This window comes from Bombina bombina, chromosome 4, assembly GCF_027579735.1.
Source record: "Bombina bombina isolate aBomBom1 chromosome 4, aBomBom1.pri, whole genome shotgun sequence".
Lineage (NCBI taxonomy): Eukaryota > Metazoa > Chordata > Amphibia > Anura > Bombinatoridae > Bombina > Bombina bombina.
In genome coordinates, this window is record NC_069502.1 from 230779696 (window position 1) to 230794822 (window position 15127).

General features: G+C 38.0%; 1 protein-coding gene across 1 annotated transcript in view; it reads right to left on the reverse strand.

Annotated features, from left to right (window-relative positions):
* LOC128656116 (sex hormone-binding globulin) overlaps positions 1-15127 on the reverse strand; it is a 122443-nt gene that overhangs the window by 85423 nt on the left and 21893 nt on the right. Inside the window, exons 3-4 of the mRNA XM_053709824.1 lie at positions 12621-12810; positions 11536-11703 (exon numbers count right to left, since the gene is read on the reverse strand). Of these exons, the coding sequence (XP_053565799.1) occupies positions 11536-11703; positions 12621-12810 (358 nt within the window). The remainder of the gene's footprint in view (positions 1-11535; positions 11704-12620; positions 12811-15127) is intronic.

Here is a 15127-nt window from a genome sequence, read left to right on the forward strand (position 1 = left end):
CAGACCTTGAAATAGAAGGTCTGGCCTTAGTGGAAGTGGCCAAGGCTGGCAAGAGGCCATCCGGACAAGATACGCATACCAAAACCTGTGAGGCCATGCTGGAGCTACCAGCAACACAAACGATTGCTCCATGATGATCTTGGAGATCACTCTTGAAAGAAGAACTAGAGGCAGGAAAATATAAGCAGGTTGATAACACCAAGGAAGTGTCAATGCATCCACTGCTTCCGCCTGAGGATCCCTGGACCTGGACAGGTACCTGGGAAGTTTTTTGTTTAGATGAGATGCCATCAGATCTATTTCTGGAAGCCCCCACATCTGAACAATTTGAGAAAACACATCTGGGTAGAGAGACCATTCTCCCGGATTTGAAGTCTGACGACTGAGGTAATCCGCTTCCCAATTGTCTATACCTGGGATATGAACCACAGAAATTAGACAGGAGCTGGATTCCGCCCAAACAAGTATCCGAGATACTTCTTTCATAGCTTGAGGACTGTGAGTCCCACCCTGATGATTGACATATGCCACAGTTGTGACATTGTCTGTCTGAAAACAAATGAATGGTTCTCTCTTCAACAGATGCCAAAATTGAAGAGCCCTGAGAATCGCACGGAGTTCCAAAATATTGATTGGTAATCTCACCTCTTGAGATTTCCAAACTCCTTGTGCTGTCAGAGATCCCCAAACAGCTCCCCAACCTGAAAGACTCGCATCTGTTGTGATCACAGTCCAGGTTGGATGGATGAAAGATGCCCCTAAAATTATACGATGGTGATCTAACCACCAAGTCAGAGAAAGTCGAACATTGGGATTTAAGGATATTAATTGTGATATACTTGTATAATCCCTGCACCATTGGTTCAACATACAAAGCTGGAGAGGTCTCATATGAAAACGAGGAAAGGGGATTGTGTCCGATGCTGCAGTCATGAGACCTAAAACTTCCATGCACATAGCTACTGGAGGGAATGACTGAGACTGAAGGTTCCGACAGGCTGCAACCAATTTCAAACGTCTCTTTCTTGTCTGTTAGAGACAAAGTCATGGACACTGAATCTATCTGGAAACCTAAAAAGGTTACTTTTGTCTGAGGAATCAAAGAACTTTTTGGTAAATTGATCCTCCAACCATGTCTTCGAAGAAACAACACTAGTTGATTTGTGTGAGATTTTGCAGAACGTAAAGACTGAGCGAGTACCAACATATCATCCAAATAAGGAAACACCGCAATACCCCACTCTCTGATTACAGAAAGTAGGGCACCTAGAACCTTTGAAAAGATTCTTGGAGCTGTTGCTAGGCCAAAAGGAAGAGCAACAAATTGGTAATGCTTGTCTAGAAAAGAGAATCTAAGGAACTGATAATGATCTGGATGAATTGGAATATGAAGATATGCATCCTGTAAGTCTATTGTGGACCTATAATGCCCTTGCTGAACAAAAGGCAGAATAGTACTTATAGTCACCATTTTGAAAGTTGGTACTCTTACATATCGATTCAAAATCTTTAGATCCAAAACTGGTCTGAATGAATTCACTTTCTTTGGAACAATGAATAGATTTGAATAAAACCCCAGAGCCTGTTCCTGAAACGGAACTGGCATGATTACCCCTGATAACTCCAGGTCTGAAACACACTTCAGAAAAGCCTGAGCCTTTACTGGGTTTACCGAAATGCGTGAGAGAAAAAATCTTCTCACAGGCGGTCTTACTCTGAATCCTATTCTGTACCCCTGAGAGACAATACACTGAATCCAATGATTTTGGACCGAATTGATCCAAACATCTTTGAAAAATTTTAATCTGCCCCCTACCAGCTGAGCTGGAATGAGGGCCGCACCTTCATGCGGATTTGGGGGCTGGTTTTGATCTCTTAAATGGCTTGGATTTATTCCAATTTGAAGAAGGTTTCCAATTGAAAGCAGATTCCTTGGGGGAAGGATTAGGTTTCTGTTCCTTATTTTGACAAAAGGAACGAAAATGGTTAAAAGCTTTAAATTTACCCTTAGGTTTTTTTATCCTGAGGCAAAAAAAACCTCCATTCCCCCCAGTAACAGTTGAAATTATTGAATCCAACTGAGAACCAAATAATTTATTACCTTGGAAAAAAGAGATAGCAATCTAGATTTAGAAGATTTGAGCCACAAAGCTCTTCTAGCTAAAATAGCTAAAGACATAGATTTAACATCAATTTTGATAATATCAAAAATGGCAACACAAATGAAATTATTAGCATGTTGAATCAACTTAACAATGCTAGACAAATCATGATCCGATACTTGTTGCGCTAAAGTATCCAACCAAAAAGTTGAAGCAGCTGCAACATCAGCCAAAGAAATTGCAGGCCGAAGATGACCTGAATATAAATAAGCTTTCCTTAGATAAGATTCAAGTTTCCTATCTAAAGGATCTTTAAAAGAAGTACTATCTTCTGTAGGAATAGTAGTAAGTTTAGCAACAGTAGAGATAGCCCCATCAACTTTAGGGATATTTTCCCAAAACTCCAATCTAACTTCTGGCAAAGGATACAATTTTTTAAACCTTGAAGAAGGAATAAAAGAAGTACCAGGCTTATTCCATTCCTTAGAAATAATATCAGAAATAGCATCAGGAACTGGAAAAACCTCTGGAATAACTACAGAAGGTTTATAAACAGAATTTAAACGTTTACTAGTTTTACTATCAAAAGGACTAGTTTCCTCCATATCCAATGTAATCAACACTTCTTTTAACAAAGAACAAATATACTCAAATTTAAATAAATAAGAGGATTTATCAGTGTCAATATCTGAGACAGGATCTTCTGAATCAGATAGATCCTCATCAGAGAAGGATAATTCAGTATGTTGCTGGTCATTTGAAATGTCATCAACCTTATGAGAAGTTTTGAAAAACCTTTTACGTTTATTAGGAATGGCAGACAAAGCCTTCTGAATAGAATCAGAAATAAATTCTTTTAAATTTACAGGTATATTTTGTGCATTAGATTTTGAGGGAGCAGCAACAGGTAATGAACTACTACTGATGGATACATTATATGTAAAAGTTTATCATGACAACTATTACAAACCACAGCTGGAGGTATAATCTCCACAAGTTTACAACAAATGCACTTAGCTTTGGTAGAACTGTTATCATGCAGCAGGGATCCAGCAGTGAATTCTGAGACAGGAACAGATTAAGACATCTTGCAAATGTAAGAGAAAAAAACAACATATAAAGCAAAATGATCAATTTCCTTATATGGCAGTTTCAGGAATGGGAAAAAATGCAAACAGAATAGCCCTCTGACATAGAAAAAGGCAAGAGGCAAATAGGAATGGGGTCTAAAATAATAAAAATATTTGGCGCCAAGTATGATGCACAACAAACAGAAAAATATTTTTTGGAGCCAAAAACGTCCCAAACGACACACTCGCATCATAGATGACGCAACCTTGTGAAAGGACCCGGCGTCTTAGTTGACGAATTTGCGTCAACGAACATAACTTTGCGCCAAAAAAATCTTGCGCCAAGAATGACGCAATATACTTTAGCATTTTGCGCCCTCGCAAGCCTAATTCTACCCACGATTTAGAAAAATGACAGTCAATTGAAAAAAGACTACACCCCAGGTAAGAAATACATTTCTAAAAAATGCATTTCCCAGATATGAAACTGATAGCCTGCAAAAGGAAATATACTGAAACCTAAATCATGGCAAATATAAGTACAATACATATATTTAAAACTTTATATAAATATATAAAGTGCCAAACCATAGCTGAGAGTGTCTTAAGTAATGAAAACATACTTACTAAAGACACCTATCCACATATAGCAGATAGCCAAACCAGTACTGAAACAGTTATCAGTAGAGGTAATGGAATATGAGAGTATATCGTCGATCTGAAAAGGGAGGTAGGAGATGAATCTCTACGACCGATAACAGAGAACCTATGAAATAGATCCCTGTGAGGAAAACCATTGCATTCAATAGGTGATACTCCCTTCACATCCCTCTGACATTCACTGTACTCTGAGAGGAAACGGGCTTCAAAAAAGCTGAGAAGCGCATATCAACGTAGAAATCTTAGCACAAACTTACTTCACCACCTCCATAGGAGGCAAAGTTTGTAAAACTGAATTGTGGGTGTGGTGAGGGGTGTATTTATAGGCATTTTGAGGTTTGGGAAACTTTGCCCCTCCTGGTAGGATTGTATATCCCATACGTCACTAGCTCATGGACTCTTGCCAATTACATGAAAGAAAAGCAGTGTCTTAAATTGTTAAGTACATCGTCTCCCCAACTGAAAAAAAAAGAACTTACCTGCTCCGGTGTCCGGCATGTAGACACTTACAAGGTATGAGAGGACACAGTTCCTCACAGAGACCTTTGAAAAAGAATGAACAGAGTAGCCAACTCTGGCTTTCTAAACTAGGGCAGCAATTGTTAGGAAAATGCAGTAAGTACCTCTTTACAATTTTCTAACTGCATTAAAGCCACCACTACCCGACTGCAAGGAATGACGTGGAATACAGCTATACCCCAAAACTTGCTTGTAGATTAAATCAATTTTGTTTTCCAGACACCTAAACTTCACCTTCCCCATGCACCGAAGGCAAAGAGAATGACTGGGGGTTGTGGGTAAGGGATAGGGTGACCATAATGCCGCTTTAAAAAGGGACACATATGAAAAAACATAATTTATGTAAGAACTTACCTGATAAATTCATTTCTTTCATATTAGCAAGAGTCCATGAGCTAGTGACGTATGGGATATACATTCCTACCAGGAGGGGCAAAGTTTCCCAAACCTCAAAATGCCTATAAATACACCCCTCACCACACCCACAAATCAGTTTAAAGAATAGCCAAGAAGTGGGGTGATAAGAAAAAAGTGCGAAAGCATATAAAATAAGGAATTGGAATAATTGTGCTTTATACAAAAAAATCATAACCACCTCAAAAAAGGGTGGGCCTCATGGACTCTTGCTAATATGAAAGAAATGAATTTATCAGGTAAGTTCTTACATAAATTATGTTTTCTTTCATGTAATTAGCAAGAGTCCATAAGCTAGTGACGTATGGGATAATGAATACCCAAGATGTGGATCTTCCACGCAAGAGTCACTAGAGAGGGAGGGATAAAATAAAGACAGCCAATTCCGCTGAAAAATAATCCACACCCCAAAATAAAGTTTAAATCTTATAATGAAAAAAACTGAAATTATAAGCAGAAGAATCAAACTGAAACAGCTGCCTGAAGTACTTTTCTACCAAAAACTGCTTCAGAAGAAGAAAACACATCAAAATGGTAGAATTTAGTAAAAGTATGCAAAGAAGACCAAGTTGCTGCTTTGCAAATCTGATCAACCGAAGCTTCATTCCTAAATGCCCAGGAAGTAGAGACTGACCTAGTCGAATGAGCTGTAATCCTTTGAGGCGGAGTTCTACCCGACTCGACATAAGCATGATGAATCAAGGATTTTAACCAAGATGCCAAAGAAATGGCAGAAGCCTTTTGACCTTTCCTAGAACCAGAAAAGATAACAAATAGACTAGAAGTATTTCGGAAATCTTTAGTAGCTTCAACATAATATTTCAAAGCTCTAACTACATCCAAAGAATGCAACGATCTTTTCTTAGAGTTTAGGATTAGGACACAACGAAGGAACCACAATTTCTCTACTAATGTTGTTAGAATTCACAACCTTAGGTAAGAATTTAAATGAAGTTCGCAAAACCGCCTTATCCTGATGAAAAATCAGAAAAGGAGACTCACAAGAAAGAGCAGATAATTCAGAAACTCTTCTAGCAGAAGAGATGGCCAAAAGAAACAAAACTTTCCAAGAAAGTAATTTAATATCCAGCGAATGCATAGGTTCAAACGGAGGAGCTTGAAGAGCCCCCAGAACCAAATTCAAACTCCAAGGAGGAGAAATTGACTTAATGACAGGTTTTATACGAACCAAAGCCTGTACAAAACAATGAATATCAGGAAGATTAGCAATCTTTCTGTGAAAAAGAACAGAAAGAGCAGAGATTTGTCCTTTCAAGGAACTTGCAGACAAACCTTTATCCAAACCATCCTGAAAAAACTGTAAAATTCTAGGAATTCTAAAAGAATGCCAGGAGAAATGATGAGAAAGGCACCAAGAAATATAAGTCTTCCAGACTCGATAATATATCTTCCTAGACACAGATTTACGAGCCTGTAACATAGTATTAATGATGGAGTCAGAGAAACCTCTATGACTGAGAATCAAGCGTTCAATCTCCATACCTTCAAATTTAAGGATTTGAGATCCTGATGGAAAAAAGGACCTTACGATAGAAGGTCTGGTCTTAACGGAAGAGTCCACGGTTGGCAAGAGGCCATCCGAACAAGATCCGCATACCAAAACCTGTGAGGCCATGCTGGAGCCACCAGCAGAACAAACGAACGCTCCTCTAGAATCTTGGAAATCACTCTTGGAAGAAGAACTAGAGGCGGAAAGATATAGGCAGGATGATACTTCCAAGGAAGTGACAATGCATCCACTGCTTCCGCCTGAGGATCCCTGGATCTGGACAGATACCTGGGAAGCTTCTTGTTTAGATGAGAAGCCATCAGATCTATTTCTGGAAGTCCCCACATTTGAACAATCTGAAGAAATACCTCTGGGTGAAGAGACCATTCGCCCGGATGTAATGTTTGGCGACTGAGATAATCCGCTTCCCAATTGTCTATACCTGGGAAATGAACCTCAGAAATTAGACAGGAGCTGGATTCCGCCCATACAAGTATTCGAGATACTTCTTTCATAGCCAGAGGACTGTGAGTCCCTCCTTGATGATTGACATATGCCACGGTTGTGACATTGTCTGTCTGAAAACAAATGAACGACTCTCTCTTTAGAAGAGGCCACGACTGAAGAGCTCTGAAAATCGCACGGAGTTCCAAAATGTTGATTGGTAATCTCGCCTCCTGAGATTCCCAAACCCCTTGTGCTGTCAGAGATCCCCATACAGCTCCCCAACCTGTCAGACTTGCATCTGTTGAGATCACAGTCCAGGTCGGAAGAACAAAAGAAGCCCCCTGAACTAAACGATGATGGTCGGTCCACCACGTTACAGAGTGTCGTACAATCGATTTTAAAGATATTAATTGTGATATCTTTGTATAATCCTTGCACCACTGGTTCAGCATACAGAGCTGAAGAGGTTGCATGTGAAAACAAGCAAAGGGGATCACGTCCGATGCAGCAGTCAAAAGACCTAGAATTTCCATGCATAAGGCTACCGAAGGGAATGATTGAGACTGAAGGTTTCGACAAGCTGAAACCAATTTTAGACGTCTCTTGTCCGTTAGTGACAGAGTCATGGACACTGAATCTATCTGGAAACCTAAAAAGGTTACCCTTATCTGAGGAATCAACGAACTCTTTGGTAAATTGATCCTCCAACCATGTTCTCGAAGAAACGATACAAGTCGATTCGTATGAGATTCTGCTAAATGTGAAGACTGAGCAAGTACCAAGATATTGTCCAAATAAGGAAATACCACAATACCCTGTTCTCTGATTACAGATAGAAGGGCACCGAGAACCTTTGTAAAAATCCTTGGAGCTGTTGCTAGGCCAAACGGCAGAGCCACAAACTGTTAATGCTTGTCTAGAAAAGAGAATCTCAGAAACTGATAGTGATCTGGATGAATCGGAATATGCAGATATGCATCTTGTAAATCAATTGTGGACATATAATGCCCTTGCTGAACAAAAGGCAGAATAGTCCTTATAGTTACCATTTTGAATGTTGGTATCCTTACATAACGATTCAATATTTTTAAATCCAGAACTGGTCTGAAGGAATTCTCCTTCTTTGGTACAATGAAGAGATTTGAGTAAAACCCCAGCCCCTGTTCCAAAACTGGAACTGGCACAATTACTCCAGCCAACTCTAGATCTGAAACACATTTCAGAAATGCTTGAGCCTTCACTGGATTTATTGGGACACGGGAAAGAAAAAAACTTCTTGCAGGAGGCCTTATCTTGAAGCCTATTCTGTACCCTTGTGAAACAATATTCTGAACCCAAAGATTGTGAATCGAATTGATCCAAATTTCTTTGAAAAAACGTAATCTGCCCCCTACCAGCTGGGCTGGAATGAGGGCCGCACCTTCATGTGGACTTGGGAGCTGGCTTTGGCTTCCTAAAAGGCTTGGATTTATTCCAGACTGGAGATGGTTTCCAAACTGATACTGCTCCTGTAGGGGAAGGATCAGGTTTTTGTTCCTTATTGTGACGAAAGGAACGAAAACGATTAGCAGACCTAAATTTACCTTTAGATTTTTTATCCTGTGGTAAAAAAGTTCCTTTCCCCCAAGTAACAGTTGAAATAATAGAATCCAACTGTGAACCAAACAATTTATTACCTTGGAAAGAAAGGGAAAGCAAAGTTGACTTAGAAGACATATCAGCATTCCAAGTTTTAAGCCATAAAGCTCTTCTAGCTAAAATAGCTACAGACATATACCTGACATTAACCCTAATGATATCAAAGATGGCATCACAAATAAAGTTATTAGCATGTTGAAGAAGATTAACAATGCTATGAGTATTATGATCTGTTACTTGTTGTGCTAAAGCTTCCAACCAGAAAGTTGAAGCTGCAGCAACATCCGCCAAAGATATAGCAGGTCTAAGAAGATTACCTGAACATAAGTAAGCTTTTCTTAGAAAGGATTCAATTTTCCTATCTAAAGGATCCTTAAAGGAAGTACTATCTGCCGTAGGAATAGTAGTACGTTTAGCAAGAGTGGAGATAGCCCCATCAACCTTAGGGATTTTGTCCCAAAACTCTAATCTGTCAGATGGCACAGGATATAATTGCTTAAACCGTTTAGAAGGAGTAAATGAATTACCCAAATTATTCCATTCCCCAGAAATTACTTCAGAAATAGCATCAGGGACGGGAAAAACCTCTGGAATAACTACAGGAGGTTTAAAAACTGTATTCAAATGTTTAGATTTAGTATCAAGAGGACCAGATTCCTCTATTTCTAATGCAATTAAGACTTCTTTAAGTAAAGAACGAATAAATTCCATTTTAAATAAATATGAAGATTTATCAGTATCAACCTCTGAAACAGAATCCTCTGAACCAGAAAAATCATTATCAGAATCAGAATGATGATGTTCATTTAAAAATTCATCTGAAAAATGAGAAGTTTTAAAAGACTTTTTACGTTTACTAGAAGGAGGAATAACAGACATAGCCTTCTTAATAGATTTAGAAACAAAATCTCTTATGTTAACAGGAACACCCTGAATATTAGATGTTGATGGAACAGCAACAGGTAATGGAACATTACTAAAGGAAATCTTATCTGCATTAACAAGTTTGTCATGACATTCATTACAAACAACAGCTGGAGGAACAGTTACCATAAGTTTACAACAAATACACTTATCTTTGGTAGATCCAGCATCAGGCAGCAATTTTCCAGAAGTATCTTCTGATTCAGGGTCAATCTGAGACATCTTGCAATATGTAATAGAAAAAACAACATATAAAGCAAAATTGATCAAATTCCTTAAATGACAGTTTCAGGAATGGGAAAAAATGCCAATGAACAAGCTTCTAGCAAGCAGAAGCAAATAAACAATGAGACTTAAATAATGTGCAGACAATAATGACGCCCAGATTTTTTAGCGCCAAAAAAGACGCCCACATTATTTGGCGCCTAAATGTTTTAAGCGCCAAAAATGACGCCACATCCGGTGACGCCGACATTTTTGGCGCAAAAACGTCAAAAAAATGACGCAACTTCCGGCGACAGGTATGACGCCGGAAATGACAAAGAAATTTTTTTGCGCCAAGAATGACGCAATAAAATGAAGCATTTTCAGCCCCCGCGAGCCTAACATCCCACAGGAAAAAAAGTAAAATTTTAAGGTAAGAAAAATTGATTATTCAAATGCATTATCCCAAATAATGAAACTGACTGTCTTAAATAAGGAATGTTGAACATCCTGAATCAAGGCAAATAAATGTTTAAACACATATATTTAGAACTTTATATAAAAGTGCCCAACCATAGCTTAGAGTGTCACAAAAATAAGACTTACTTACCCCAGGGCACTCATCTACATGTAGTAGAAAGCCAAACCAGTACTGAAACGAGAATCAGTAGAGGTAATGGTATATATAAGAGTATATCGTCGATCTGAAAAGGGAGGTAAGAGATGAATCTCTACGACCGATAACAGAGAACCTATGAAATAGACCCCGTAGAAGGAGATCATTGAATTCAAATAGGCAATACTCTCTTCACATCCCTCTGACATTCACTGCACACTAAGAGGAAAACCGGGCTCCAGCCTGCTACGAAGCGCATATCAACGAAGAATCTAGCACAAACTTACTTCACCACCTCCATGGGAGGCAAAGTTTGTAAAACTGATTTGTGGGTGTGGTGAGGGGTGTATTTATAGGCATTTTGAGGTTTGGGAAACTTTGCCCCTCCTGGTAGGAATGTATATACCATACGTCACTAGCTCATGGACTCTTGCTAATTACATGAAAGAAATACATATGTCAGGGCTGTTTAAGGAAATGTTTTGTATAAGAACCCTAACATATGTATTTTTCATATGTGTCCTTTTTTATAGCGGCAATATGGTCACCCTAGTAAGGGAGTAATACTTAGCAGTTTAACTGTTGTGCTCTTTGCCTCCTCCTGCTGGCCAAGAGTGATATTCCATAAAGAAATTACTCAAGCTGTGGACTCACCATATCTTAGGAAAGAAAAATGTGTCTAACTTCTCCTCTACAACTTTACATCCTAACTCTTCCTCTTACTGATTCTAAAATGTATAACTTATGTGTATGTGTGTGTATACAGCACAGTCAGATATATATTATATATGTATGTGTGTGTTTACAGTACACACACAAATGTCCCCCCACCCAGTGTTAAATGTTGAAAAGAAAAAGAAAAGTATTCAATTCAAATTTTTTCTTGCACCTGGGCCCTGTAGTTTCTAGTTACACCTCTGAGTATAGTGCACAATATATGAATAAATCCAAAAACGTTGCCGCAAAATTGTTTGAAAATCTTAATTACAATTTGTTTTTTAATTACATTACTGTTTTTGCCTTTAATGCCACATGATAATCTGGCACTTTGCCCCTCCTGATATGGATCTGTCCCTGTTATGCACTTGATGATGATTAGGAATGTGCATCCAAATGCAGAAGGCTGGAGGCTACTTGTGGCATTTGGTTCTTTTTAGAGACAGATTCTTTTTAATTTTGTTGCACTTTTACAAGAAGGAATCCGGCTCTGAAAAGGACCAAATGTCATGAGCGGCCGCTTTCTTCTGCCTTCAGTTGCTAACAAAGCATCCAAATACACATACCTATTGATTATACAATTACAATGTATTTAATGGTCCTTCAATCCACTAACATTTCTTGTTCATCGTTTATTCTCTTGGGATATTATCATTATAATCTAATAGTATAGCACCGCCAAATTTGGTAGAATAAATATTAATATTCCCTTACCGGTCTTAAAAGCTGATGGCTGGGCCCTACAGGCAGGCCTCCTAGAATGATGCTCAGCTTTGAGTAGCTGTGAGGACTGAGCTGAAGGTTCACATGATGCGTTAACCTCACCACAAGTTCTCCGTCAACTGTCACCTCAACAGTATTGACCCTACTGTCCACAACCACCTGCAAAACATGTCACACCACATGTAATGTGCCAGGAAATGAGCCATTTTCAGATTCTGCACATAATACTTAGTTTTACAATGCTGCTCTTTTGGATATAATTAGGCATGGGTAACATTTTGTTATTCATCAGTCATTTAGCAGGCAGAAACATTTGCATATTTTGTCACTGTATTTACTTGTGTAGATGTGCAACACATAAATATCTGTGCAAATCCAAAAGTCTGCCCATGCCTAGAAATAATCTTGTTATCTAACACACCCAAGTGGCAGCTTCTCTGTATAGTCCAGTGATGGGAAACCTTGGCACTCCAGATGTTTCAGAACTACATTTCCCATGATGCTTAGGCATTCTGAGGTCCAGCCATTCATCATGGGAAATTAAATTCTGAAACATCTGGAGTGCCAAGGTTTGCCATAACTGGTATAATCTCTGTTCTTAGGGTTGCCAGATGTCCTCCACAAAAATACCGGACAATCTGTAGGTGATTGGTCACCAGTAATAAATGTAACAGTAAACAGTAGTAATTTGACTTTGTGATCCATTGAGGTATAGGAGACTTTTTACATTTAGATAACACTTTAAAAAAATAAAACTGGACGTTTTTTATTTTTGTCCTGCTAAAATACTAGACTGTCCGGTTGAATACTGGACATCTGGAAACCCTACTCGTTCAAATTTGTAATGTGCTGTACTTTTTGTGATAAGAATTGCTATATTGTAGCTGTACTGTATATTGTTTGCTGCAAATAAAATGTGTTATTTAAAAAAGGAGAACTGCATGATCTTTAACAAAATAATTCATAAAGTATAATCTAAACAGTATATAACCAGTATTTGGTTAGCATTCAGGGTTAGAGCTTATTCATACATGTATGTTGGCATCCCAGAATGCACCATTCTTTTCTTATCATACCTTCCTCCATTTGCCATCGCTCACATCTGGCCCCCATTTGGACAGAACCATCTGTCCATTGCTGTTGCTCATCTGGACCTCCATTTTACGCTCCCTGACCCCCAGCACAAACCAGCTGTCCATTCCAACATCTCCATAGAAAATTATACCTTCTGAGTCAAAAGTCCGGAAGTCAAAAGATGACAGGTTGCTGCAGTATAATGGTTCAGAACAAAAAACAGCATTTAAACACACATTCAATAAATAATCATTCCAAATTTACTTTTAAAATATTTCACCCTAACACAGTGCACTTTGTTGAACAAATGAAATGATGATGGTAGTTTGGTTAATGGAACTCAGCTTCTGCCCCCTTTTCTACACAGCAATTTAAATTAAAAAATATAAATAATGTAGCTTAAAAATAAAGTTGGGTGTGGTCGGAACAAACTATTCCCTGTTCTCATTAGAGTTCGTCTACATGGGTTGCAGAGACAAAAATATTATGTGAGCCTACAAGCTTTGGCCACAATATGGTATTAAAAAGCATCTTTTTCATATAATTTCTGGGTTAGTGCATCTTTAAATCCTGTTTTATTGGTTAAAGAAATAAAAATGTATTAGTTTTGTATTTTTTAACATCACTCTAAAAACAGTTAAACACTTTTGGCTAGATTACGAGTTGTGCGTTAGCCTTAAAAAGCAGCGTTAGCCGGTCTAAACGCTGCTTTTTAACGCCCGCTGGTATTACGAGTCTTGAAGGTACAGGCTCACCGCTCACTTTTTTGGCCAGACTTGGAAATACTGCAAATCCACTTACGTAAATTGCGTATCTTCTTTATTCAATAGGACTTGCATAGCGCCGGTATTACGAGTCTAACAAAAAGTGAGCGGTAGACCATCTCCTGTCAAGACTCGTACCGCATTTTAAAGTCAGTAGTGTAGTTTTACACTACAACCTACCTACATTTATTAACCCCTAATCTGCCGCCCCCAACGTCGCTGCCACTATATTAAAGTTATTAACCCCTAAATCTAAGTCTAGCCCTAACCCTAACACCCCCTAACTTAAATATAATTTAAATAAATATAACTATCATTAACTAAATTATTCCTATTTAAAACTAAATACTTACCTATAAAATAAACCCTAAGCTAGCCACAATATAACTAATAGTTACATTGTAGCTAGCTTAGGGTTTATTTTTATTCTACAGGCAAGTTTGTATTTATTTTAACTAGGTAGAATAGTTATTAAATAGTTATTAACTATTTAATAACTACCTAGCTAAAATAAATACAAAGTTATCTGTAAAATAAAACCTAACCTAAGTTACAATTACACCTAACACTACACTATAATTAAATTAATTCCCTTAATTAAATACAATTAAAATTTTTTATCTAAAGTACAACCCCCCCCCCACTAAATTACAGAAAAACATAATTTATGTAAGAACTTACCTGATAAATTCATTTCTTTCATATTAGCAAGAGTCCATGAGCTAGTGACGTATGGGATATACATTCCTACCAGGAGGGGCAAAGTTTCCCAAACCTCAAAATGCCTATAAATACACACCTCACCACACCCACAAATCAGTTTAACGCATAGCCAAGAAGTGGGGTGATAAGACAAAAGTGCGAAAGCATAAAAAATAAGGAATTGGAATAATTGTGCTTTATACAAGAAATCATAACCACCACAAAAAGGGTGGGCCTCATGGACTCTTGCTAATATGAAAGAAATGAATTTATCAGGTAAGTTTTTACATAAATTATGTTTTCTTTCATGTAATTAGCAAGAGTCCATGAGCTAGTGACATATGGGATAATGACTACCCAAGATGTGGATCTTCCACGCAAGAGTCACTAGAGAGGGAGGGATAAAATAAAGACAGCCAATTCCGCTGAAAATAATCCACACCCAAAATAAAGTTTAAATCTTATAATGAAAAAAACTGAAATTATAAGCAGAAGAATCAAACTGAAACAGCTGCCTGAAGTACTTTTCTACCAAAAACTGCTTCAGAAGAAGAAAACACATCAAAATGGTAGAATTTAGTAAAAGTATGCAAAGAAGACCAAGTTGCTGCTTTGCAAATCTGATCAACCGAAGCTTCATTCTAAACGCCCAGGAAGTAGAAACTGACCTAGTAAAATGAGCTGTAATCCTTTGAGGCGGAGTTTTACCCGACTCGACATAAGCATGATGAATTAAAGATTTCAACCAAGATGCCAAAGAAATGGCAGAGGCCTTCTGACCTTTCCTAGAACCGAAAAAGATAACAAATAGACTAGAAGTCTTTCGGAAATTCTTAGTAGCTTCAACATAATATTTCAAAGCTCTAACTACATCCAAAGAATGCAAAGATCTCTCCTTAGAATTCTTAGGATTAGGACATAATGAAGGAACCACAATTTATCTGCTAATGTTGTTAGAATTCACAACCTTAGGTAAAAATGTAAAAGAAGTTCGCAACACCGCCTTATCCTGATGAAAAATCAGAAAAGTAGACTCACAAGAA